The sequence below is a fragment of the Calidris pugnax genome, unplaced genomic scaffold (genome assembly GCF_001431845.1).
Source record: "Calidris pugnax isolate Ruff unplaced genomic scaffold, ASM143184v1 scaffold54, whole genome shotgun sequence".
NCBI lineage: Eukaryota > Metazoa > Chordata > Aves > Charadriiformes > Scolopacidae > Calidris > Calidris pugnax.
In genome coordinates this window covers 2,186,622-2,211,677 of record NW_015090864.1, presented here as the reverse complement: position 1 = coordinate 2,211,677, position 25,056 = coordinate 2,186,622, and the positions used below count along the sequence as shown (strand labels likewise).

The following is a 25,056-nucleotide window of genomic DNA, read 5'->3' as shown; positions in this document are numbered from 1 at the left end:
ACCTGCCCTCCCCATGCAGATTTCTTGGATGTCCTCCAGTGTCTTCAATGCCACCAGCTTGCCCTAGAGTCAGGCAGGTAAATCCAGCCCAGGAGTAAACTCCCAGTATAACTGAGAAGGTTTAGGTGGGCTGCTAAGTCTGTGAAGCAGATTCTAATGCTCTAGATTTCTGTGACCCTCTTGACACATGCAGAACGTCGCATTTTCATTCTACCACATGCAGAACATCAGCTCAAGATGATAGAATCCTAGAATGGTTTGGGTTGAAAAGGACCTTAAAGGTCATCTCTTGAGCCTTCTCTCTAGATGTGACCAGCAGCTGAGATGCCTTGCTCATTTACGGATGCCTTTACTGTATTCAAGCTTCTGGATTTAAGCTGAAACCCAGTTTGGCCTCCAGCTGGTGCTGGGAATGAGTATGGACAGTGGTAGAATCCCTACAGAAACCAGTGAGGCTGTTCATACAGTCAGCTGCAAAGTCAGGGTCCTGTTTGATAACTCAATTTACGAATAGACAAAGATGGATGGTGAGACATAGTTCAACAATCTGTCTTTTTGTGTAGTTTTCCAATGGTGGAACTTGTTTTTTGCTTCGTGACACGGAGAGTTTGAATTTCAAGGTTCCAAGTAGGAAACTTTGTCTAGGCAGTTTGGGACTTCAACTTTAAAATGCAATATATTAAAGCAGTTAGTCTTGCTTGGTGACATTTGCCTGATTACTTTAGGGAATGTACTGTGCATCTGTACAGCTTTTCTTTAATGAAATATGTTTCCTTCCTTCAGTGACATACTTTTAGCTGAAATTAAACTGTGTTTCTTATACTCAAAAGAACGCTCAGTTTTTCAGCAGTTTATCATTAGGAAAAATGTTCTTCAAATGTGTAACCTGAAAATTGTGTGAAAGGCAAGTCTTCAGATATTTTTTTTTTTTAATGGTTTGAACTTGTTGAATGTTATTTATTAGATTTATAGAGAGGGAAATAGTTAATCTCCATCTGAACTGAGATGTTTGCATTTTTCAGGGTTGAGAACTGTCATACACGTGTCCAATGTGGCAGATAAAGAGCACAAACAAGTTCTTTTCTTTTATAGAAGTATTTATCCAAATAGGGCTAAAATAATAGCAAGAATCCTGACACTTTACAGTTTTGCTTGCTCATCAGAAGTGCTCTCCCTGCTCTAGCACAGACAAGTGTCATTTGGAATAACCAGCCTTTACAGAAAGTAATTGGGCAGCAAATATCCCTTGGGCAGCCTGTGCTAACAAATGGGTCACAGCAGGACTCAATGCCTAAAAATTGTTAAAAGTTGAGCATCAGCAGTCAGTTTTACCTCATATAGAAGCTTCAGACTGGTCTTAATGCAAACAAGGCAATCCTAAAGTATCAGCAGCTTTCTTTGATTCATCAGGAATTTCTCTGGTGTGAGTTTGCAGCATTTCTAAGCAACAATAGAAAAGTGGAAAAGAGAGTGTAAGTGTTGTTAGGAAGCTTCAGTGAGGCCAGTGTGTATATGTGTGTGTATATATATATTTATGTGTCAGTTTAATGTTCGTTGAGTAATTTTCTCCACTTCTGATCTTGTTTTTTAAATTGAATAGGAATAACCCTAGGGTTGAAAGGAGGATGTTTAGCTAAGGCAGGATTGGGTTTTGTGCACTTTAAATAGGCTGAGTCTATTCACACGTGTCTAAGAAACATTTCTCAGTCTGAAGAAATGCATCTTGGTGAAATCCAGCAGAAAGGCTACAGAGACTATCCTTTTATAAAATATCCAGATTTGTGAAATAGTGGAATTTTAATTTTCTATACTCAAAGGGATCTGTTGTAACGTTTTACTGAAGGCTTGTGTTGCAGATAGTTGCAAGGTCCCAGTTTATAAATTAGCTATTTGTATTTTTAGGTAGCACCACTATTAATTTGCTGCTTTTCTGTGAATAACTTCTTTTAGAACCGTCAGTTATTTAGCAAGTCTTCTAAACACCACCGGAGTGTGTTAATCTTCTTTTAGTTGTCCTGTTTCCACGTTGATCCTCAGAAATGGAATCCATGGGGTGAGGTAGAGCTTGACAGGAACCACTCTAGAATCACCTTCCTTTTTGTATGTGCTCCAATATCTGTTTTAAACTGCTGCCATAGAGATAATGATGATGATTATTATTAGTTAGTGGGGGAATCCTTCTAGAGCACAAATAGTTGATATCTTTAGGTCCCTGATTTAGGGTCTGGGAGGAAAAGTCAGCCTGTTCCTGGATGTTCCAGTGATTGTATTTTTTGGTAGGTGATGTTCTTCTTGGGCCATTTATTCTGCTTCTCAGTCAAACTGTTCTGATAACGGTATCTTGTCTCTTCAGAGCAACTCCATCGTGCCCTTGGCCATACCCAACCTGCTAGTAAGGAAAGTTACAATGCAAAATAAAGCCCTATAAAAAGTAAAGTACTATAAAATTATAATTATAAAATTAATGAGACTCCTGATCCTACAAATCCTTGCATGGGCTTCACTTTGTTTCCATTGTCATACGAGAATCTGTCAAGCTACACTTACTAGAAAAATAGAATTGACTGTGCAGAATGAAGCATAAAGAAAGCAATAGGAGGCAAAAAAATTGTTGTTGTCATTGGGAAGTTTAGTGTAATAATTAATTTATTGCCTTGTTATTTAGCCATGTAGTTTACTGAGCAATACATCCTTATTACAATCTAAAGAGGAGGCCTCGGTTGGGTTCCTTATCAGTTCAAATGCTTGGAGTTCTTCTCTCTGTGTCCAAAAGCTATTTAAAACTTGAGGCTGTTTTGTAATTACTGCTAGATTTATATTATTATTTTTCTACATTGAGGTTACTGCGAGTTTAATGTGTCTCTCAAGTTCTGCTCTCTTGCTCAAAACTAAATAGCTTGTTTGTTTTAAAAGTGTTTTTAATGTGTGGTGCCATGCCTCATTACTAAATCCAAACAGACTAACACTTTGATCTGCTCAATGAAGGATAAAATAAATTGTGAGGACTTTTTTGTATGCCTCATTACTAAATCCAAACAGACTAACCACTTTGATCTGCTAAACGAAGGATAAAATAAATCATGAGGAATTTTTTTTGTTTGATTTTACAAATGATTTCTGAATGTTACCAGCTTATTGAAAGTTTTTTTTGGTGTCCCATAACAGGTATTTTTCTAATCAACAGTTTTGGGTTTCTTTTTTACTGTGAATGAAGCGCCTTTGAGCTGATTTTTGAACAACTAACAGTAACGTAAAGACCTAAAATTTTCAAATGAAAGGGGCTGATGTTGCATTATCTTTGAGCAAAAGTGGTACCTCTGCACTTACCACCCAAGCAGGTCCCATTGGCTTGATCAGAAGTTTGTGTAAAAAGCACAGCCCGTGTGAGAGTGTTCACAGGATGCTTTTCTGTGTCATAAGTAGCAACCAGATCATGTCACTGTTCAGGTAAACAGAGATGCAATTAAGAAGTAAGAGTTTATTTGGAGGGGGGGAAAAATGTGGATGAGCTCAACTGATAATGCAGTTTTAAAACATTGCTGCTGCTCGGAATTACACCGGAGCAAAAGCCTGGTGGTGGCTGGTTCATGTGTTTGGTCTTTTTTGCGTCTGCAACGTGGGGTTTTTCCTACATTTTTGAATACAAGCAATCTAAGAGCAATGCCTGTATTTTAGAGAAAACACCTATTTATCTCAGTTTTAGAAAAGCTTCGTAATACGTGGAGGATGTCAGCAAATTATGAACTGTATGAAGTTGTAGTTACTAACTTAAGGCATTTTATTTGTAAATAAAAATGTTTAAGCCACTGTGTGAAGTATATCCTCAGGATTGGGTTCGGTCGAGCATTTGAACACCTTTATAACTGCAAACATGTGAATAAACCCATTGAAACCAGTTATTCATCTGCTTAAAGTTGTGCTCTGTGCTTCTAACACTGGTGGTGGTTTGAGCCGTGGAGGGGAGCGGGAGGATTCTCTTTTCTAACCCTTCATCTCTGTCCTAGTGTGTGCCAGCGGGTGATGTCTATGGGTTTTCTTTTTGGTTTTAAGGAGAACTTGCTGTAGTTTTCAAAGTACCTTGTATCCTAAAGAAAATTTAGAGCCCTCTTTTTAGGCATCCTTGTTCTGCATACAACTTGATTTAATATTAAACTTGAAATTTGTATTTAATAAAACGTAGACTCAGTTTTGTCTGAAAATGTATTACAATTTATTTCTGCCATTTTTGTGTAAAATTTACAGAAACAGTGTTACATCGTGCGCTCCAAAGGTAATGTCTCATTCCTCTAAGGCTGTGTCCTTTCCTTTTTACTTCTTTCTGTTTTTATCTTTCTTGTTTTTCTGATCCTATTGTTATGTGCATTGAATCCTTTGTTAGGACTGAGGTTCTTGGGGGTGGGTGATAACATGCTTTTATCAAAAAGATGCTTTTCTCTTCAGCAGTATCTTAAACCAATTTACTTTAAACTCGAGTGAAGAAAGATATTTGTCCTTCTGTAAAGAACTTGGATAATAATACATACTATAAGGCAGATTTTGAATGTTTTAAATTATGAAAGTTAAGTATAGAAGTGCTTTAATAAAATATATGTTTTAAATTATGAAAGTTAAGTATAGAACTGTTTTAATAAAATATTTGGGGGAGGAACTTATGACTAGATTTCTATAGTTCAAAGGCAGTAAGTAGCTTTTCTCCTGATTATGGAGTGATTAAGGCAGAACATACGCAAAAAAACTTTGAAGTGGTCTCCTAAAGTGCACATTTGCAAAATGAATGTCATCTTACAAGCCCGATATAGAGAAAAGAAAACTTTAAAAAGCACAATGAGGAGCTGGATTTCTACTTCCATGGGAAGTTTAAATTACCTTCCTCCTTGCCCTGCTTCTGAAAAGTTTTCTTTTTGGATAATGCTTTTCCTTGTGTTTCCATTTCATGAAGAAGTAAGTGAGAAATATCCTATCCCTTTTATCTATCAAATTGTCACTGTACAGGAAGAAACCTCTACGTGGGTTTTACTGTTCCAACTGTCCCTTTCTTTGCTTATTGAGAACTAGTCTAAAGAAAGTACACGCTTAAGTAATTTGCTTAATTGGAGCACATGACTACAGCCTTCATATCAAGTGTGTTTGAACCTGTTGCTGTTTCTAACTAATTCTAAGCACCAAGTCTTCTTTTATTTCTAGTTTCATTGAAGTAACCCACTTCTGTTTTTTCACTCCTTTCAATCAGCTTTATAATTAAGCCCGCTTAAACCGGTCACTTAACAGCAGGTTGTTAATGCAGTTCATTTTTGCTTAAAGAACATGGAAAGCTGTAAGAATTTTTGTTTGTAGCAAGATGCTGTATTAGCAAGGGAAAAACAAAAGACACCCCCTACTATTGAGAAATTAAATGTCATCTTGATAGTGTTGCTTCCCCTGTGTTAAACCAAAGAAGTTTTCCATATTATTTAGTGTCATAGAAGCGGAAGGTCTGGCTGGCATTTGGAGCTTAAAAAAAAAAATAAAGAGTGTAAGCACACTTGAGTAACAGTCCCATCTTTTGGCATGGATTCCAGCACTGCAGTGGTTTGTGACCTAATAGTTCAAAACTTAAGTAAAGATTTTTTTTTTTTAATTTTATTATAGCAGTGAAAAGCTGACTTCATCGTACCGCATCTGTGTTACTGTAAATTTAGAAAAAGCATCTGTGATTATTTATTTTGAGAGAGGAGAGTTTATTGGAAGAAGACTAGAAAGGCAAAATAGTGCCCAGGGAGGAGACAGGAAGAATGTTTTCAAATATTAAAATAGCTTCTAATGCAAATTATCCTGACTTCTATTTTATTTTCTTCCCTGATATATAAGGTTAATGCAAGATCTGATGTTCCTTGCTCAATTTGTCTGCAAAGCAAGGTTCCCTATGCCACATTGTGCAGGCTTAGTTGTAGAAATAATTTCCTTTATTTTTTTGGAAGAAGATCTAGAGGTACCAGGTCATAGCAGTATCATGATAGAAATGAATCTTAACATCTAATTACACATGCACAGCCTTGAATATTCCAATTTGAAGTCAACTCAGTAATTCGGCGTGGCTCCAAATGCCCTTTAGGATAACAAAACGTAAGGCAGTTGCATTTCTCCTTCAGGCTAGAAAACAGGTAAATGTGGGAAGGTGAAAAATAGGGAGGAATTCTGCATTTTTCCCTAGGAGTGAGCTATAGGGTAGGAGCTAATGTCTGCTTCCCTTGTGCTGCTGTTGGGAAGCCTGGGAGCTTCGGAGCTGGAGCACTGTAGTCCTGCTGGTTAAAGACAGAAATATTGCTTTGTATATTTGTCATGAAGCTGATTAAATAAATGGAGAGTAAAAAAAGGGGGTTGGGGGAAAGCAAAGAATCTATCACATGTGATAACTCTCTTCTTTTTTTTTTTAAATAAACTTTAAAGTGACCTTGTAATATAAGAACCTAACAATTTTTAGAAACGTTTAAATTCCATTAGTTACCCAATATTTATTGCCAAATTGTATCTTCTCTGTGATTAAAAATGTTAGTGAGTTATATTTGAATGTGGATTTAAAGACACTTATCTGCAGCTTATTTATTGCATGCATAAAATGATACTTGGTACAACTTTGAAGTATGCACAGTTAGCTAAACTTCAAACAAATTTCCTGTAAAAGTTTAAGAAAAGCCTGCCTGTATAATTTGTAAAGTTTTTTTAAGTTCCATGTATGTAACTGAATTTTTTCACTATTTTTTTTGTCTTACCTTCACCTCCTCTTTTTTTTTTTTTTGCCATTCTCCTCTTTTACTTCATCTGAATCCCTGATTTTTATTTTCTTTTATCATCTTACCATCTTGCTGTTTGTCAAACAGAACAACAAAACCCGCTCCTCATCTCGATGGGTAAGAAACCTTTATATTTTCTCCAGTGATGGCTAAAATTTAAAAGGTTGTAAGTCTTCACATGTTACATTGAAAGTAGACGACAATGGGGAAACAAAATTTTAATTCTGGGAAAGATTATACAATAGAACAAGATGGAAAACAAAAGTTTCAGCTCTATAAAAATTTCAAGTTGCAACTTAATTCCCTAAAGCTGGTCAAAAGCTTGGAAGGTCTTAAATACTAAAATTCATTCCTTAAAAACCAGTTGCTGCCCTCGGTCCATAAATCAGTGCGCTGAAATGTCAAGTTTAATATATTTGATAGCACTATTTTTATTTTTTTTTGTGGTGTGTTTTTATCCCCACAATAAATTAGTTCCTGTAAGTACAACTTTATGGGGCAATGGAAGGAGGCCAAGGAAACGTGGGGTGGTAGAAGAAAACTGGCCATTCCTTAATTATGACTATCCCTGCGATGCCAGTGGGAATGAGACTGTATAGACCTATAAAAGCTTCTTCTCTAGGGAAAACTGCACTTCGTCATCTTCATTTATGGCCTCTTGATCTCTTTATTGCACCAAATTTCAAAAATAGAAGGATGGATTAGAAACAATGATCTGTTTGCCCTGCCCGTGTACGAGAGAGTAGAATGACATCAAGTATTTCGCTCAAATTGGAGTGGATCTCTGTTGCATGGAATCTTGGCATTGTTCTAAATGTAAAAGTAATAAAAATCTTATTTAAGTTTAATGCACTTGAAGAGCCAGATAACACCAGTGAAGCTGAATGTTTCTATTTCAGAATGACTTTTAAAATCTGCAATTCATCGGGAAATAATTACGGCAATATATAAATGTTTGTACTTTCCAAATATTTTATTTCTGCAGCGTACATGTTGTCTTTGGCCTGGTTATTTCTGGTTTTGAAGTAATAGAGCAAATAGAAAATCTGAAAACTGATACTGCAAGTAGGCCCTATGCAGATGTACGAGTTATTGACTGTGGGGTGCTTGTCACAAAATCAGCAAAAGATGGTAAGCACGCGTCTGGCTGAAGTTAATTAAATGTTGACATGGTTTTCAGAGAGTATAAAAAAATTACACTATCTAAAAATCGTTATGTTAAATCTCTAGAATCTTAATTAATTCCTCCAAGCCTTTAAAACTTAAATCTTGGTGTAGGTGAGGAAGGCACAGCAAGGGAAAAGGTTTTCTGACCTAAACCTTTACTCCATGGAAAATGTATCCCTGCCTCTAATTCTCCTTAATGTGACATACTCAGAAAGTAATTGGAACTTATTTTTCTGACTTTGAAAGATGGAGACAAAAGCATAAGCTTTTCTTGAAGTTGAATTTTTTTGCAGTTTCCAAAGCTTTATTCTAAGGTCATGTAATGTTAACCCATGTGGTATATGTCATCAGCGTAATTTTCCTTTTCATAGGAAATAAATGATCTTAAATATATGTTTAGATAGTGGTTGTAAAGTAGTGGAGTGTTATAAGTTTGAATTTTCTACTCCACTTTTAACTTTCCTTGAGGATAACATAGTTATTTATGTCCTTTAGAGAAAATCAGGAGGGTAGAAAAATATAAAAGTGTGAGGATGCAGAAAGGAGAGAATGATGAAGTTTTAGAAATAAAAAAAATATACAACTAAGGATGTGACTAACTCTTCCTTAAACTTTGTTTTATAACATGTCCATTGCTTTCTAAAGAGACTACTATTTTTTTTTACTACAAATGGTCTTTGCTTATCTTGAATTTATTCTAACCCAAAGGTGGGAATTTGGTGTTATAACCTAAAATAGATTTCAAAGGAGAAAACAGGGGGAACGCTCCTTCTTAAATTCATACTTATTTTTCAGCCTTTCTTTATATTAGCTTGGCACAAATTGATGTTAATTTTCAGTTATAAAGTTACCATGTGTGATTTCCCAAAATGTTCTTACATTGTCTTACGGGGTGGAAGTTGTGTGTGGAAATTCTTCCAGTTCAATTCATTGCAATTGAAGAAATTTTTTTACAACTGTCTTTGCTGAAATATACTTGTATCATTTTGTTGATAGGGGTTTAGACTGGACACAATTATATGAGACTTTAATGTAATCCATTGTGAAAAAAATTCATAGTTTATCCAGAGAGCTCCTCTGGTGCAGTGTGGGTGTTTATACGTATATGAAATGGTATATTTTGTGCTGTAAATAACCACAATAACCATAACACACATTTGAACACGCTGTAAATTTAATTTGTCTCTTTTAAGCTTTGGAGAAGAAGAAGAAAGTCTGTTCTGACTCGGAAGCTTCAGACTCTTCCTCCAGTGCATCAAGCTCTTCAGAAACTTCTTCTGACAGCGAAGCTGAAAATGAAAGAAGCAGAAGGAGGAAACGTAAAAGAAGAACTAAAACCAAACAATCGAGAAAACGAAGAAAGGAAGAGAGAAAGAAAGAGGATTCAAGGTGCAAGCGAACCTCAAACCAAAGACGGTGACTAGTCTCTTAAATTTAAGAATTTCAGAGAAATCTGAGAAATTCCTCTTTGTTTTTATGAAGTACTTAAGTACTGAATCTGAAAATGCTTTTATTTCGGTTTGGATTTTGATGGTTGGTTTCTATAAACAAACAAAACCAATCAAACAATAAAAAGCTGAGCTTGTTGGGTAGTGCTTCTGTGAAACAGTTTAGTATCTTTGTAGACAGATAAAGAGCTTGTTGGGTAGTGCTTCTGTGAAACAGTATCTTTGTAGACAGATAAACAACTGGAGCAACTTTGAAGTAAGTCTCAGTATGTGAGTATTTAGGACTCGCTATGCTTATGTTACAGTGAGACAGGCAAATTAAGAGATCTTTGATTTATATTTTTTAAATATTTTGTGCCAAATTAAAAGCGAAATTAATTGCTGTAAAGCTGAAATTGAACTTCTTTCCAAACATAGTCCACCATCCTTTCTTTAGCCTAAAAGGGGTTGTTAGTGAAACACTTTATGGTTTTTAAGCCATCCTAAAGATTGATGCATCATGTGGGCTTGTTTCAGAATCGGCTTGGAAAAACATTGTTTGTGAATTGCCAGCTAATTTTTATTTCTCAACTTGCTTTTCCCCATAGCAGCCTTTCTGACAAGAGTGATACAACAGAAAGAGCAGCTGATGTCAGCACAAAGAGGGACAAACCTGTGGTACGTCCTGAAGAAATACCCCCAGTGCCTGAAAACAGATTTTTGCTCAGAAGAGATGTGCCTGTTGTCAGCGTGGAGCCCGAACCGTGAGAATCCTTGAGCTTTCTTATTATGTTGACTTGGAAACCATGCCATAATTCTCCTTCTAATATTCTGTTACTAGTAGCAAATGATGGTTGTAGTGTCAATATTTCTAAATGAGATAATTTAATTGTCCTTTTTTACAGTTTTCCTTGTAATATTCCTTACAACCTGTGTCAGGGTTTTTCAGCACGATCTAGTGAGTCAGTTTCATTGGTCCTTAAGGATCACATACATTACAACTCAATTACAGATGCTGCAAAAAAAAAAAAGAGTGAATAATTTTGCAATGTAAATTACAGCAAATATTTGATCACGGGGTAGACTTGATTGGGAGAGGTGATTTTTTTTCATCTTTCTTAGAGAGAAGAAGAAACTTTGGTTCAAAATGAGTCAACCAGAATTTTATGGTCTGTCTATGATTTTAGAATATGAGAAAATAGTCTTCTTTTGATTCAAAGGCAGTTATGAGTTCACAAGCTACTTTTAGTTTGTGTTATGCACCTCTACCAAATTGCAGTTGGCTTCTTTTGCTATCAAATTTCTTTGGTTTAGGACTCAGATGTTAATCCATTACATTGCCAGATAGCTCTAAAAATCAGTTTGGGGTTTCTTTAATTTCAGTTAATAGTCTCCTATAAGCTTTTTCTTGAAACATCACTTTGCTCACGTTTCAAAGCCTTAGTAACTTCTTTTGAGGATATTACACAAAGTGTGGAAAGGAGAATTGCCTCTTACTGCTTAGGAAAGGAGCAAAGCTTCACAGTCTGCAAACTCTCCTGAATTGCCATTCCCTACCCTAAGGCATCTTTGTGTAACTGCTGAGATCCTGAAATTCTTCTGCCCATGTTGTCTTCATGATTTGTGCACCAAACACAAGTTAACCTCTTTGGAAAAGCCATGGACCAGTTTAACAGAGTACTTTGCAAGTTCATGGTTGGCATTTATTTCCATGTAGAGACTTCAGATGGGCTACAATTTAGTTGAAAGTAAATATATGTTGATTTGCCTTCCATTGCATGGGTGTCTTCCTTTATTTCTTGGATAATTCACTGAATTCTTAATTCTACCATCTCAAAGTAAATGAATAAGATGAATATTTTGCATGAATAATTTAAAATTAATTTATTTGTGTTTTTTTTTCCATGTAAACTCGTATTTTTTTAATTTATGCAGGAAGCTTCTGGATGCTACACCAGCTCTGACTGACCAGAAACCATCGGTCTCTAAATCCGGACGAAAAATTAAAGGAAGAGGCACAATAGTATGTGACAACTTATTTTTTTTTTTTTCTTTCACCCAGAATATCTTCTCTGACCTTGAGCTTTGAATTTCCTTGGGGACTTTGTGTGACGCTTTAGCTATTGTTGAATGTTGCAGATTCTATCTTAGAAGGTTGAAATACTGTTGTCAAGTAGTTCATTTTATAATGCTTTTGTCCCCATCCTTGATCTCCTTTTACTTAAAGATTGTTTGGGAACACAAATGCTTACTCCTCAGCTACGAGAAATCTTCAAACATAGAATAATTTTTTTTTTTTTTTTGTAAGAGAAAGTCCTCAAAAAAGCCCCCACGTTTATATATAACAATATCTCTTTAGCTGAAGACAGTTTTCATTAGAATGGTCTTAACTGAGACTCCTCTGAGTGTGATTTTCTTGCTGGTCACTGGATTTGAGAAGTACTTTGCTACTGATCCCCGTGATGCAATTATTTTAAGACACAAAATTAACAGCTCAGGTGGCCCCCAAGCACAGACCAAGGTATTGTAGTGTCTGAGCCTCACCTGAGAACCAACCTGTACTTGCCAGCATTGACATTAAATCTGATATCTGTCTCTGCTGACTGACAGCTTTCATTTCTATTTGGCACTTGTGATATCCACTGAAAGAAGTCTCTTAAATGGAATGTTTTGAAAAACTTCTGTAAATAAAGACTTCAGGAAAAGTAGCTTAAAGCTGATTGGAATTGGCTTCTGCCAGGGGTTTGGGTGTCTGTGTCTCATTTTTCATCGTTTTGGCACCCTCTTGGCAAAATTAAGAATGAAAATAATCTGTTTTTTAAGTATTCGTTGCTTCAGCACAAAGAATAGGGAAGCTCCAAATCTTCATGGCTGTTTCTTTATTTATTTTTTGTATAAACAGGGTGTCTTAAAGACTTTGCCTGTAATTAACTGAGTAAACCAATACATGCATCTTTTTTATATTTTTTATTTATTTATTTCTGGTGGGCACGTATTGCTTGCTTTTAGAAGTGGCTCGAAATAATTGAGTAAAATCCAGATGGTTTTTCTTTATTGAGTCAAGGAGCAGCTAATTTCTTCATAGAATTTACCTAAGTGTGTATCCAGCTGGGTAATGGAAAATAATGAGTTAGCAATATTAGAGTTTTTTCTCTGTGGCACAAGTAGCTCTTATTGCCTACTTAAATGCTGTGCCTAAGGATAATTTTTTAATTTTTTTCTTTTTTATTGCTTGGAACGTGCTTTAAACTGGTTTCCCATTTCTGAAGAGCTGAACAGCAGTAATTTTTGAAATACAGCTCGTCTTTACTCATACAAGCAGTTAAGTGTCTGCTAACTGAAGTGAAACATCTGGGCTTCAGCATCCTGAAAAAACCAGTTGATTATCTGCAGTAATTGTGTTATTCCAGAAGGTGTTACTTAAAGGGAAACCACGACCTCTCCCTTGATTCTTTCTTTCATCTCTTGAAAAAATGGCTTAGCTGTTGGCCCCTCTCAAGCTTTGTGAAATGCTCTCAGAGTTTAAAAGATACAATTAGCTACATAATCTGGTCTCGTGTGGGATAGATACGTACCAAAAGTGGGTATTTTAGGCAGGAAACCTAGAATCTATGTTTTCTTCCTGGACTTGGTGTGGATGATGATGTCTGACTTGTGTCGTGGAGTTGCGTGCAAAATCTGTGGAAGAGGCACAGCATATTTTCTGTATTCTCCAGTCTCTTTTAAAGAAAAACATCTTACCCAACTATCTTTTTTTGCTTTGACAGCGATATCACACCCCACCTCGATCGCGATCGTGTTCCGAGTCCGATGATGATGAGAGCAGCGAGACCCCTCCTCACTGGAAAGAGGAAATGCAGAGACTACGAACCTACAGACCACCCAGTGGAGAAAAGTGGAGTAAAGGAGATAAGTAAGATCCTTACTACAACTTTCTAAATGTCCTGGGTTTTTTACACAAGCTTTAATAGTGTAGATCTACCATGTCGTTCATGTTTGAATAAAAAAATGTAAATATCTTTGTGGTTAACACGTTCGTGTTAAATTCCAAAAATAAGAAGTGGAAAACTTTCAATGTGACACTAGACAAACATGCTGAAAAGTGTGAGAAAGTCAGAAGAGTTGTTTCTGATGGTGCCATCTTGGGTATTTATTTAAGGAATAATTAATTGACCTGTCCAGTTTCCTGTTGCTTTCTGTAGAGCCAGTCACTTCAGATTTCCTTTGGCCTCAAACTTGGTTATGTGGTTGCTTTGGATACCAAGACAAACAAATCCACCAATCCTAAATCCACCAATCCTATATTGCTTTAGTTATATATTCTTTCTGCAATTGGAAACTCTGTGATGGAAGCCAACTCCCCAGAATTTCTGATGACTTAATTTGATAGAAGCTCTTCTTTTGTATTATGATAGATAAGCCTCAAAAGGAAAATGATGACTTAATTTGATAGAAGCTCTTCTTTAGTATTATGATAGATAAGCCTCAAAAGGCTGAAGAATATTATATGTAATCATTGAATAATTAATAATAATAATAATATTACTCGTAGTTCTTTTTATATACTGAGTAGGTTCAGTTTATTGCTGTATTACAGTGTACCAGCTACAAGAATACTAAATAAGATGATGTTTTAAAATTTGTATTTAAATGATCTTTATGAATCCTATAGTTATAGAGCTCAAAATCCTATGGAGTAGAGTAGTTGAAACATTAAATCTCTTTACACGTGTTCTACAGTATGCAAAATCTTCTCGTGTTGGCTGATGCACTTGTTATAGAGAAGTAGGTCTCTTGATAGTGATTTAATTCCATATCTTAAAACGAGTGCAAGAAGCTCAGTTACAACACAGTTGTCTGGTAAACAGGGGAGAAATGGTTTGTTTGGGGTTTTTTTAAAATTTAATTGCATTGGAAGTGGGGAAAATACTTCATTTGTCTGAAGTTTTTAAAGAATTTCTGTTTACTGTGGGGTTTGTTTGTTTGTTTTCTAGGTTGAGTGACCCATGTACAAGCAGGTGGGATGATAGAAGTGCGTCCCGGAGATCAAGATCTTGGTCACATAACGGTTATTCTGATCTAAGTACTGTGAGATATTCTAGCCATCACAAAAAACACAGAAAAGAGAAAAAGAAGGTGAAACACAAAAAGAAATCTAAAAAGCAGAAGCATTTCAAGAAGCACAAACAAGCGAAAAAAAAGAAAACATCAGCCTCATCAGACGTAGAATCCTCTCATTCCTTCCTCAGGAGGACAAAATCATCTTGTGATCGTGAAAGGAAATCTCGTTCTTCTTCATTGTCTTCCAGACGTTCATCCAGAAGAGACTGGTCAAAATCTGATAAGGAAGACCAGAGCTCATCAACGTTATCAAGCAGAGGGACTCGGTCATACTACAGGTCCAGGTCCAGATCGAGGTCTAAATCAAGATCTTACTCCCGAAGAAGTTCTAGATCAAGATCAGCATCTAAATCGTCGCGTTCTCGAAGTAGGTCAAGGTCAAGTTCTAACCCAAGGCATCAAAAGACGGTTTCCAATTCTCCACGAAATATCTCAACACGGTTAAACGAGAACAAGTTGGTCAAGAGTGCTGAGCCTGTAAGAGCAGTTATACTCCCCAGTGATAAAATTGTCGTACCGCCAGTTGTCCCGGAAAACCTCCCTGTTATCCCTCTAAGTGATAGTCCACCACCTTCCAGGTGGAAACCTGGGCAGAAACCCTGGAAGCCATCCTATGAGCGGATTCAGGAAATGAAAGCTAAAACAACCCATTTAGTACCCACCCAAACTAATTACAATTTAGTAGTCATTAAAGAGGCTAACACTACTTCCTCGTATCGTAAGCGACAAAGGAGTTCGGACAGCGATCGAAGCGGTTATTCCAAATCCCGTAGTGACAGGAGCTCAGATAGTTGGCTGAGGTCAAGGAGCAGGTCTTCTCGAAGCAGGTCATACACCAGATCTTACACGAGGTCTCGAAGTCCATCCAGCTCTAGGACAAAATCACGTTCTTCTGGCAGATCCCCATCGGTGAGTAAATACCGCAGTGACAGGTCGGGTTATAGTGAGTCAACGTCTTATTATTCCCTCAGTGATGACGACAGACACAGGAACAAGAGAAAATCTGCATCGAGTGGTCAAAAAGCTCGGTCTCTTCAAGTGAGGCAAGAAACGAGCTCTGAAAGTACTCTCCCTTATAAGTGTGCAAAAGACTATGACGAGTCCTCGCAAGGACTGAAAGAGAGTGACAGTTTGTCATCTTCAGACTTCTCCACCGACAGTGAGCCTTCTGCCAAAGCGAAAGGTGTCCAAGAAAAAGAAGGCCGTTTTCAATTAGAAGGAGATACCCAGAAACAGGATAAAAATAGCTTAAGTTCTGAGAGAAGGGAAGAGAAATCCAAGTGCGAGCGGGATTCTGAGCAGGCTAAAAAGAAAGCAGCCAAGGAGAAATCCTCTGAGCAACCTAGAGGTGGTGCAAAAACGAAACGAAAATCCTATTCAGGTAGTAAATGGGACTCGGAATCAAACTCTGAAAGGGGAGAGGCAAGGCATCATAGGGGAGATTCCAGAGCCTCCTCTGGTAAAGAAGAAGGAGAGGCCTCATCGGGATCTGATACGGAGCTTAGTGTTAGCAGAAGGATCAAAAAACAATCAAATTCTTCAGAAGGCTTTCTGGATTCTGATGGTACCTGGAAGGCGAGCAAACAGTTGTCGTCTTCTGAATCGGAGAGTTCTTGTTCTAGCTCAACAAACATTAGAGGCAAGTCAAAAAAACACAAACATGGCTTGAAAAAAACTCTTAAGAAATCGCATTCCAAAAAAGCAAAAGAAAAATCCAAAGGGAAAAAGGAGAAGAAACACAAAGTTCAGAAAAGAAAAGAAATGTTTCATTGGCAACCCCCCCTGGAGTTTGGTGAGGAAGATGATGAGGAGATAAATGAAAAGCCCGTTACCAAGGATGAGAAAGAAGAAAAGCAGCTTACCAAGGACATAAAGGAGAAAAAACAAGTTCATGAAAAAGACGAAATAGTCAAAGATAAAATAGGAAATGGTGAAAAGTCTTGTGCAGATGAAAGCCTTTTAGGTAAAAACTCTCTATGTGATGCCTCACCGGATCGCAGTAACCATGATAAAGATGGCACTGAAACAAATGCTTCAACCAGTGTTACAAACTCAGGAATAAATGTGACTGTTTGTCAGAATGAAGTTAAACCAGCTGAAGAGAGTAACCAGAACGGGTTGGAAGATGTTATTCAGACAGATGACAACATGGAGATCTGTACTCCGGATCGTAACTCCCCAGGAAAGGTCGATGTGGACGTTTTGTCTCCTGTCATTCTCACTGCTAAACCTCAGGCTTTAAGTGCTAGTATAAACAAAGATTTACAGGTGGAGCCCCCGGAACAAGATACTGTCAAATTAGGAAACAATATTATAGACTTTATTAATATTAAAGAAGAAAAAGAACCGGGAAAGCAAGAAAATAACTCTGTCCCCGTGTCTAGTGCTAAAGACTGTAGTTCAAAAAGTGAAATTACTGAAAATACACAAAGCAATATAATCGACAATAAATGGAAGCCTTTGCAAGGTGTTGGTAATTTACAGCCAGCAACAATTAGTACTGCTGCAGAAGTTAAGAACGTAGCTTCAGCACCAGAGCCTAAACCAGCAGGTTTAAGAATCGAAATAAAAGCTAAAAATAAAGTTAGGCCTGGGTCTCTGTTTGACGAGGTTAGAAAAACAGCACGGTTAAACCGAAGGCCAAGGAATCAAGAAAGTTCCAGTGAGGAAGAATCACCAAGTAGAGATGACAACAGCCCGTCCAGGAGCCTCAGCAGGTCCCGAAGTAAGTCTGAGTCGAAATCCAGGCACAGAACGAGGTCCATCTCTTACAGTCACTCAAGAAGTCGATCCCGAAGTTCTACATATTCATATAGGTAAGAAGTTTGTGCTGCTCTCACAGCCTACCGTGCTGACTTGAAAGTTCTAGCATTTTCTACTCACGTTTTTCTTTCAAACAGCACATTTAGCAAGTATGGAATAAATACTCGGCTTAAAAGATAAAGCTTTATACTGCTTTTGTGTCCTGTTTTTTGCTACTCTTCTCTTCAGTTGTATTGTATGGGGGTTGGTCTCTTCTCTCAAGTCACAGGCGACAGGACAAGAGGAAATGGCCTCAAGTTACACCAGGGGAGGTTCAGGCTGGATATTAGGAAAATTTTTTTCACTGAAAGGGTTCTCAGCCATTGGAATGGGCTGCCCAGGGAGGTGGGTGAGGCCCCATCCCTGGAGGTGTTCAAAAGCCAGGTTGATGTAGTGCTGGGAGGTGTGGTTTAGTGATGATGCTCCTTGTTTGTTGTGTGGGTGTCTATTTTTGTCAGTTGGGTTGACGGTTGGACAAGATGATCTTTAAGATCCCTTCCAACCTAGAAGATTCTGTGATTCTGTGATTTTACTTTGTGCTTTTCAAAGTTGTTCATTGCTTGTAGGTCCAGAAGCTATACAAGAAGCCGAAGCAGAGGATGGTACAGTAGAGACCGGTCGAGAAGTCGAAGCAGTTCTTACCACAGTTACAAGAGTCGTAGGTGAGTGTCTCCAACTGGAGGTAGTGGGTGGGCTGTATTACAAAATCAGTAAATGGGGGCACAACAGCCCGATGCTTGCAGTATGGATAAGGAATTCTGAGCAAAACGTGGTCCTCTCCTCTCGCTCCCTTCTCCCCCAGCTCTCTTCAGCACTTGTTTCTGACAAAATATCTCTGTGTTCTTGTTTTTGCCAGTCGAACCTACAGTAGAAGTAGATCCAGAAGTAGTTCTTACGGTCATCACAGTCGATCCAGGTATGGAATATAGTTTTATGCAAACTCCGCAATAAATGTACGTATTTTAAAAATATCTTAGTATAAGAACACCTCTTTATGGGACTTAAAAATGCAGTATCGTGATGTCAGCTTAAATCAAAGCAAAATCAACATAAGATACTTTCAAAAGCTGAAAATAAGCAAATCGTCCTGGCATCACAGTTCTAGGTGATGGTATGAGATCAGTAATAGCAAACACATTTCCCTTAATTGTTAAAATAAAATGGAGTTATAAATGGAATCACTTTGTTACTTGTTTTCAGAAGTATCAGCAGACAAGATTCCTACTCTGTTTAAAATTTGTAGAGAAAACACCAAACTTTTTAAACACTAAGTCTTTTCTAGATTAAATCTCGAGGTTTTTACTGTTGTTCTGAACGTCCTTGTTCTTGCGTTTAAACTTTTGTAAAATGTAGAATTATTCTGTTCGCCGCATCCTTCAAAAGTAACTCCTATATAGGCGCTTATCCCTGTATATAAATGTCTTTAAAACATGCCTGTAAAGTAAAAAGCATTTCAAACAAGAAATTGTAGATTTACAATGACTTTCTTTTCCCTTTAAAGTAGGTCGTACACGTACGACAGTTACTACAGCAGGAGTCGAAGCAGGAGTAAAAGGAGTGACAGCTATCGGAGATCCAGGAGTTACACCAGGAGATCCAGGTATGACCTTGCCTCTGTGGCTCTGACACTATTTATGCAAAAGAAGGTGATAAATACATACTTAAAACTATTATGAAGGCTAACTGTTTGGGGTTTTTTCCCCCAAACATAAAATAAACATTGTTACCAAATGTAGTAATTAAAAACAATTAGAATTAGAGCAAGCGTGTAAGGAAATTAGAATTTCTGACATGAACTAAACTTGAGGATGGGGGAAAAAACCCCTTGTTTCCCTGGTAAGCTCTATCTAGAAATCCTATAAAGATTTGAGAAGGCTCCAGTTCATTGTATCTGTGCATTCAAAATAAGCGTGTCTGGGTTTTTTTAATAATTTTAATTTTTTAAAAACTACAACGAACTAGCCCTTGAGATTTAAATCAAGGGATTAAAAGCTACCTGGCATGCAAAAATTCCATTGGCTGGTAAATTTTTTTTAGCTAGACTGCAAAGGTGGACTTAAAAAAAAAAATCTGGAAGGGAAATTAAAAATTAATTCTGGATAGCAATTCTTAACTTCCTAGAATATATTTTGAAAGAATATTTTACTTGCAAATCCAGTGGGCTTCTGATGAATTTTGGATCAGTTTAATTCTCCTCAGCCCAGGTGTAAGGGAGCACATCTCACAAAGTTTGGAAGTGGAACAGGATGAAGATTAGTTTTTTTGAATATCAGTGACTTTTTAAAATGTCCCATCTTAGTGGTAAATCAGGCAGATCTTTAAGGCTAATGTAAATTTTCATCCTCTCCTGTCCTTGGAGTCATTTTGTTACAACTTTTTACCCAATCTCAGTGGACTTTGCTCTCACATTTCCCCATCTAGTTCTGACACTAAAACAACTTCCATCTCCATCTTAGTGGTAAATCAGGCAGATCTTTAAGACTACTGTAAATTTTCATCCTCTCCTGTCCTCGGAGTCATTTTGTTGCAACTTTGTACCCACTCTTAGTGGACTTTGCTCTCACACATTTCCACATCTAGTTCTGACACTAAAACAACTTTCATCTCGTGTTTGAGGGGAAATTAATGAGATTAAGCAAGGGTGTGGAAAGAGACTTGCAAAATCATTGGTTTAGGATGTTGGGAAGCTTCAGAGAAACAATGTTGGATTAGGATGTGCTTGTCTTTCATTTAGAAAGCTTTCCTTCCAGGCACGAGGCTAGAAAATCTCTAATAAAAGTTTATTCTGTGTAATTTAAATGTGTCCTGTGCCTTGTCTGAGACCGTCTGGACTCTGTCTTGATGTTTGGCCAATCCCAAGGTGCTGAGTTTGGGATTCTTCTGGAGAAGCCAAAACATTTTAATCTCTGACTTCCACTCTGCAGACACTCACACACTCCTGGTGGTGTTAAGGAGCCTTAAGACCCTTCTTTGAGTGAAAAACTGTAACATATAAAGCAAGGATTTGTGAAATTGTCTTTGTTGAGAAGCACTTGCAATATAAAATTATACATATATATAAAAAATTATATTTGCTAGAATATACTTCTCAGTCAGTGATTAGCCCTTACAAAACCAGTCATTTTGGATGATTTCTTAGCTGTATCAGAGAAAGCAAGAAATTTTGTGGTTACAAATGCAGTTTGACTTGAATTACACAGGGATTTCCTCACACGAAAGTAATGATTATTTTGAGTGTCCCTTAATGTTTCAGTTACATGAAATATGATTCTGTGATAGACTTGTATTGTTTTCTTCTTGTCTCGTGTGTGTCTCTTTTGACAGCTTTTTTTTTTTTTTACATGATGCAATTTTGAATTTGAAGTTCCAAAAGCAATTTTGAAGCATTTTAATCTTCTCTTTGTAGATCTTACGGCTCCGACAGTGAGAGCGATCGCAGTTACTCTAACAATCGAAGTCCCAGTGAAAGCAGCAGATACAGCTGAAAACATTTCTTTGATGATGGAAACTGTATTTAATAATTTTGAGTGTTATGTTTAAGAAAAACCAACAAAACACACCTGTTTTGACAGTGTGGCAAGTGAAGTTGAAGGGTGTTTACCGAGTTAGGTGAAACTTCCCAGTGAACTCGCTTGACTGTGCACTTACGGAGAGAAGTACTGAGCTCAACTCAACTGATTTTTGATTTTATGTCAAATGCTACTTTTACAAAAGAGGGGGAAAAAAACAACCCCACCAGTTTTATTTCCTTGAATTGGATTTTCCAAGCCATGAGCAACACTTGGGTGAATTTGCTGCTGCTGCTTTTCCAGCTGCAGCAATCGGTACAGTCTTCAAGTCCGGTTACAAACACCTTGGGGCTTTCTGCCTGTAACTGTTAAATATGTGTTAGCAACTATAAAACTGTGAAGAAAACTTCTTTCCAAGCCTGCCATTTCTAGTTTATTAAAATGTTGGGTTTTTTTTTTCTTTTTTAAATGCTGGAAGGTGGGTTCCATGCTGTCCTGTTCGTTGGTTGTTGCATTATCTAGAGCATAACCACAGCAGCTGGGTGATGAACACAAAGACTGCCGCTCTGTCTTAATCCTTCCCATCCCGGGATCTCACAGAACTCTCCTGAAAAGGGGGAGATTATCCACCCTGGGGATTGTCAAACTGACAAGAAGTGAGCAAAAGTGCAATGAAGGAGTTTCATATCCAACTTATCTCAACTTTTCGGTTTAAAAGTTAATTTTGTGATAAGCAACAATGTTCTTAAGAGTCTAAAAAAAGTGTGTCTAAACACTTTCTGCATTTCATTTCAAAATACGTTGCGTGGTGTACTTCAACACATTTTGAAGTTGAATGTTATAAACTGTTCTGTATATCATGAGTTTGTCCAAAACACTTTTTAAAAAAACTTACGTGATGATAATTTTTTTGAGAAAACAAACCATAATGGTTCCTTTATAAAATGTCTGTAGGTGTATCCCCTTTGCCACAGGGAATATTGGATATTGCTATTGCAGATACTGAACTATATATTGTTCAAGTGATATGACTCCAAAAATACTGGTTTGCCTGATAAAAAGCACGGGCAATACTTTTCAAAGTAAAGTTTAATACCAAAAATGACTCCATGTTGCAGGTAAATGGTTTGGAAAAAACCCCCGTAGATCTAAACTGAAGAGCGTTGAGTAATTTTTGCAATATTCTGATTGAGTTGATTTACAATAACTTGTAAAGTTTTTCAATGTTTAGAAAGTTCTGTACTAAGAAACAGATTTTTTTAATGGCATAACATAACCTGAAAACTGGGGTCTGTAGTGGAAAAAAAACAAACCAGACTAACGTAGCTTTATTAGAGCTAATGAACACTGTTGTATTATAATGGTTTTCATTACTGACTTTCTGTAATATCTTGAGATGCTTTCATTTTCTCAAATGTTTTCAAATATTGAAAATTATATTTTATTTTTTTTTTTAAAATCTCATCAGGACCCAGCAGCTTTGAAAATTAAAAGCGGTAATTTCTGGCTTAGACATCAGTTCATACTGTCTCTTTTTGATTGAAAGAAACTACTCAAAATGAGCTTTTGGTGCGTTACTGAAACATGAAAAGAAAAGTTCCAAGTGAAGTTTGAAGAGTGGGGTGATGCCCTTCCTCTCTCTCTGTGAACAGCTGAACAAGACATTTGTACCCAAGTTCCTAAAACTGAATTTGTCACAAGTTTTTCACTTTCTAGAAGAACCCAAAAGGCTGGATTTACACCCTTCCTACTCTTGTAGCTCAATGAAAATGTGTGCACGTAACCCTTTGGAATCAATATTTTGTAAGCTTCTTATTTTTTAACAATCAGTGCATTTATGACTCCAGTCAATGCCCATTTACACACATTTCTAAGAGTAGCAGCCATTCCAGTGTCCTGAACAAAGGCAGAATTCCTAACTCCAGGTGCTGTTTGTTGCCATTTCATAGTTTTAAGTACAAAAGTAACTTGTTTCTTCCCTTACTGAAAAAACAGAACTAGTTGGTTAGTGCTATAACAAAATAGACAAGTATGAACGTCTCCATTCAGCACCTTTAGAGGAAGAAATTGCTTCAGAATCAGACTTTGTCATATTTCAGTTACCTTTCTCCGGCCTTAAAAATAACAGAAATATGATCAATCAATTCATTGCAGTTGTCCAAAATTGTTGCAATGTCATCTCTGTCCATTTCCTACCTTGAATTAAAGCTTTATGAAGAAATTCCATCTGGGCGATGGCTGGGGAGGGAGGGAGGGAGGGGAGTATTTTTACTTAATGAATTCTGTTAAATCGTGTTTCAGAGAGACAAATGTACCCCTCGGCTGGTTTTTTCTAACGTCGGTCTATGTTTTTGCAATTTTGTTATCCAAAAAGTAGTCGCCGTTTGTAAAATAAAACTTTTGTACATATCTGCAAACGCTGCTTTTTCTCTACATCTGGAAAAATCTCTTGCTGCTCGAGGGGGAAAGGGGCAGGAAAATTAAAAATCCACTTCAATTTGTGTCGTTTTCGTTCCCTCGCAAGACTCGGTAGAAGTTGCCTTTCCTTTTCCTGACCTACATAGGGAGAGATTCCTCGGCAGGACTCGCTCCTGGCGTTTACATAATCCTCGCTGGAGGAACAAATATTTTGAAATTTCCCAGTGATTTGAGGCCTCGCCGTTTCCTCGAGCCACGGAAAAAGGTTTGTGAAAAGAGACACTTAACAGATCTCCCCGGAAATCTCCCAATGGGGCCCAGTTTAATTGTTTGGCTGAATATTCTTGCCCCGATACACGTTCCCACATCCTTTTGGAAACGGGGTGTTAGCGCCAGTCGGCAGATGTACCGGCTCAGCAGACTAATCCATTAGTCTTAGGAGACCTTCTGTTGCCAAAAAACCCTGGATTTCTTTGGAAAATACCACCTCTGTCCTAATGGAAAGGTTAATTGTCTCCATCTAAGGAAAAAAGGACAAGTGGAAGTGTTTCCCTCGGTGTTTTGGTTTAGTCTTTACCGTGAGCTGGTTAAACTGGCGTTTCCCAAACTTTGTGGGGGGAGAAGAGGCACAAGAAAAAGTAGGAATGCTGAGTGATAGCTGATAAAAGGTGTAAAAAAATGATAATTTAGGGGAAGGATGCATGGCTACATCAAAGATGGCAGAAGAAAAAAAATAACTAAGAAATGTTGGCCAACCTCCGTGCTGCGCTCTAGTGTAAAAGAGCCTGTTATCCTTGTTAAAGAGTTAATTAACAACCTCTCTCTTAACTCTATAATGTCTCTTTTCTTTTTTTTTTTGTGTTTAAAAGGCCATATTTGGTGCAGAAGCTGAAGCTTGGAGTGACAGGGCTGCTCCCAGGTGCTGAGGACCCGCCGCCGTAGAGGTCGAGCCGTCCCCTCGAGCCAGGAGGAGACAGGGAAGGGTAAAAATAGCGCACACCCGGTTATCTATTACTCAGTAGTGACATTTATTTCTTTCTATTAAAATAAATCTTTAATCCTGCTGATGTAAGGAAATTATTACTTCGAGTATAAGTAGTTTCATAAAAAAAAATAAATAAAAATAATACCCCAAACTGGGGGAGTTGTAAATAAGATTGTTTTGGCAGCAGGTGATGTGGTATAGGGAAGGGCGACAAAGCTGGTGAGGGGTCTGGAGAATAAGTCTTATGAGGAGAGGCTGAGGGAGCTGGGGTTATTCAGCCTGGAGAAGAGGAGGCTGAGGGGAGACCTTATTGCTCTCTACAACTCCCTGAAAGGAGGGTGTAGAGAGGTGGGGGTCGGTCTCTTTTCTCAAGTCACAGGCGACAGGACGAGAGGAAATGGCCTCAAGTTGCCCCAGGGGAGGTTCAGGCTGGATATTAGGAAAAATTTTTTCACTGAAAGGGTTCTCAGCCATTGGAATGGGCTGCCCAGGGAGGGGGTTGAGGCCCCATCCCTGGAGGGGTTCAAAAGCCGGGTTGATGTAGTGCTGGGAGGTCTGGTTTAGTGATGATGCTCCTTGTTTGTTGTGTGGGTGTCTATTTTTGTCAGTTAGGTTGACGGTTGGACAAGATGATCTTTGAGGTCCCTTCCAACCTAGAAGATTCGGTGATTCTGTGAATATTTTGGTGCAGCTCTGTCGGAATGAGCTTTGTGCCCCCAGCTGCAGGTGAGCCACTCGCCTAGAATTAGGTGATATTAAACCAACCATCTGGCTCCTAAAACCATGAATTCTTCCAAAGCGCGTATTTACAAAGCAACGGCAATAAAATGCGCTTTTCCAACGATGCCAAGAGGTTT

The 25,056-nt window shown here is 37.7% G+C and overlaps 1 protein-coding gene across 6 annotated transcripts in view; it reads left to right on the top strand.

Annotated features, from left to right (window-relative positions):
- The window catches only part of NKTR (natural killer cell triggering receptor), a 50,196-nt gene extending 26,983 nt beyond the window's left edge, over positions 1-23,213 (top strand). For 2 of the 6 annotated variants that reach the window (XM_014945005.1, XM_014945010.1), the window contains 11 exons: positions 6,858-6,887; positions 7,756-7,901; positions 9,131-9,353; positions 9,973-10,128; positions 11,300-11,387; positions 13,132-13,277; positions 14,359-17,301; positions 17,854-17,949; positions 18,144-18,203; positions 18,789-18,887; positions 20,694-23,213. In XM_014945005.1, coding sequence (XP_014800491.1) covers positions 6,858-6,887; positions 7,756-7,901; positions 9,131-9,353; positions 9,973-10,128; positions 11,300-11,387; positions 13,132-13,277; positions 14,359-17,301; positions 17,854-17,949; positions 18,144-18,203; positions 18,789-18,887; positions 20,694-20,772 — 4,066 coding nt within the window. In that variant the 3' untranslated portion in view covers positions 20,773-23,213. The remainder of the gene's footprint in view (positions 1-6,857; positions 6,888-7,755; positions 7,902-9,130; positions 9,354-9,972; positions 10,129-11,299; positions 11,388-13,131; positions 13,278-14,358; positions 17,302-17,853; positions 17,950-18,143; positions 18,204-18,788; positions 18,888-20,693) is intronic. The other 4 variants (XM_014945009.1, XM_014945008.1, XM_014945006.1 and 1 more) reach the window with 4 other exon arrangements.
- Positions 23,214-25,056: the final 1,843 nt, after the last annotated feature.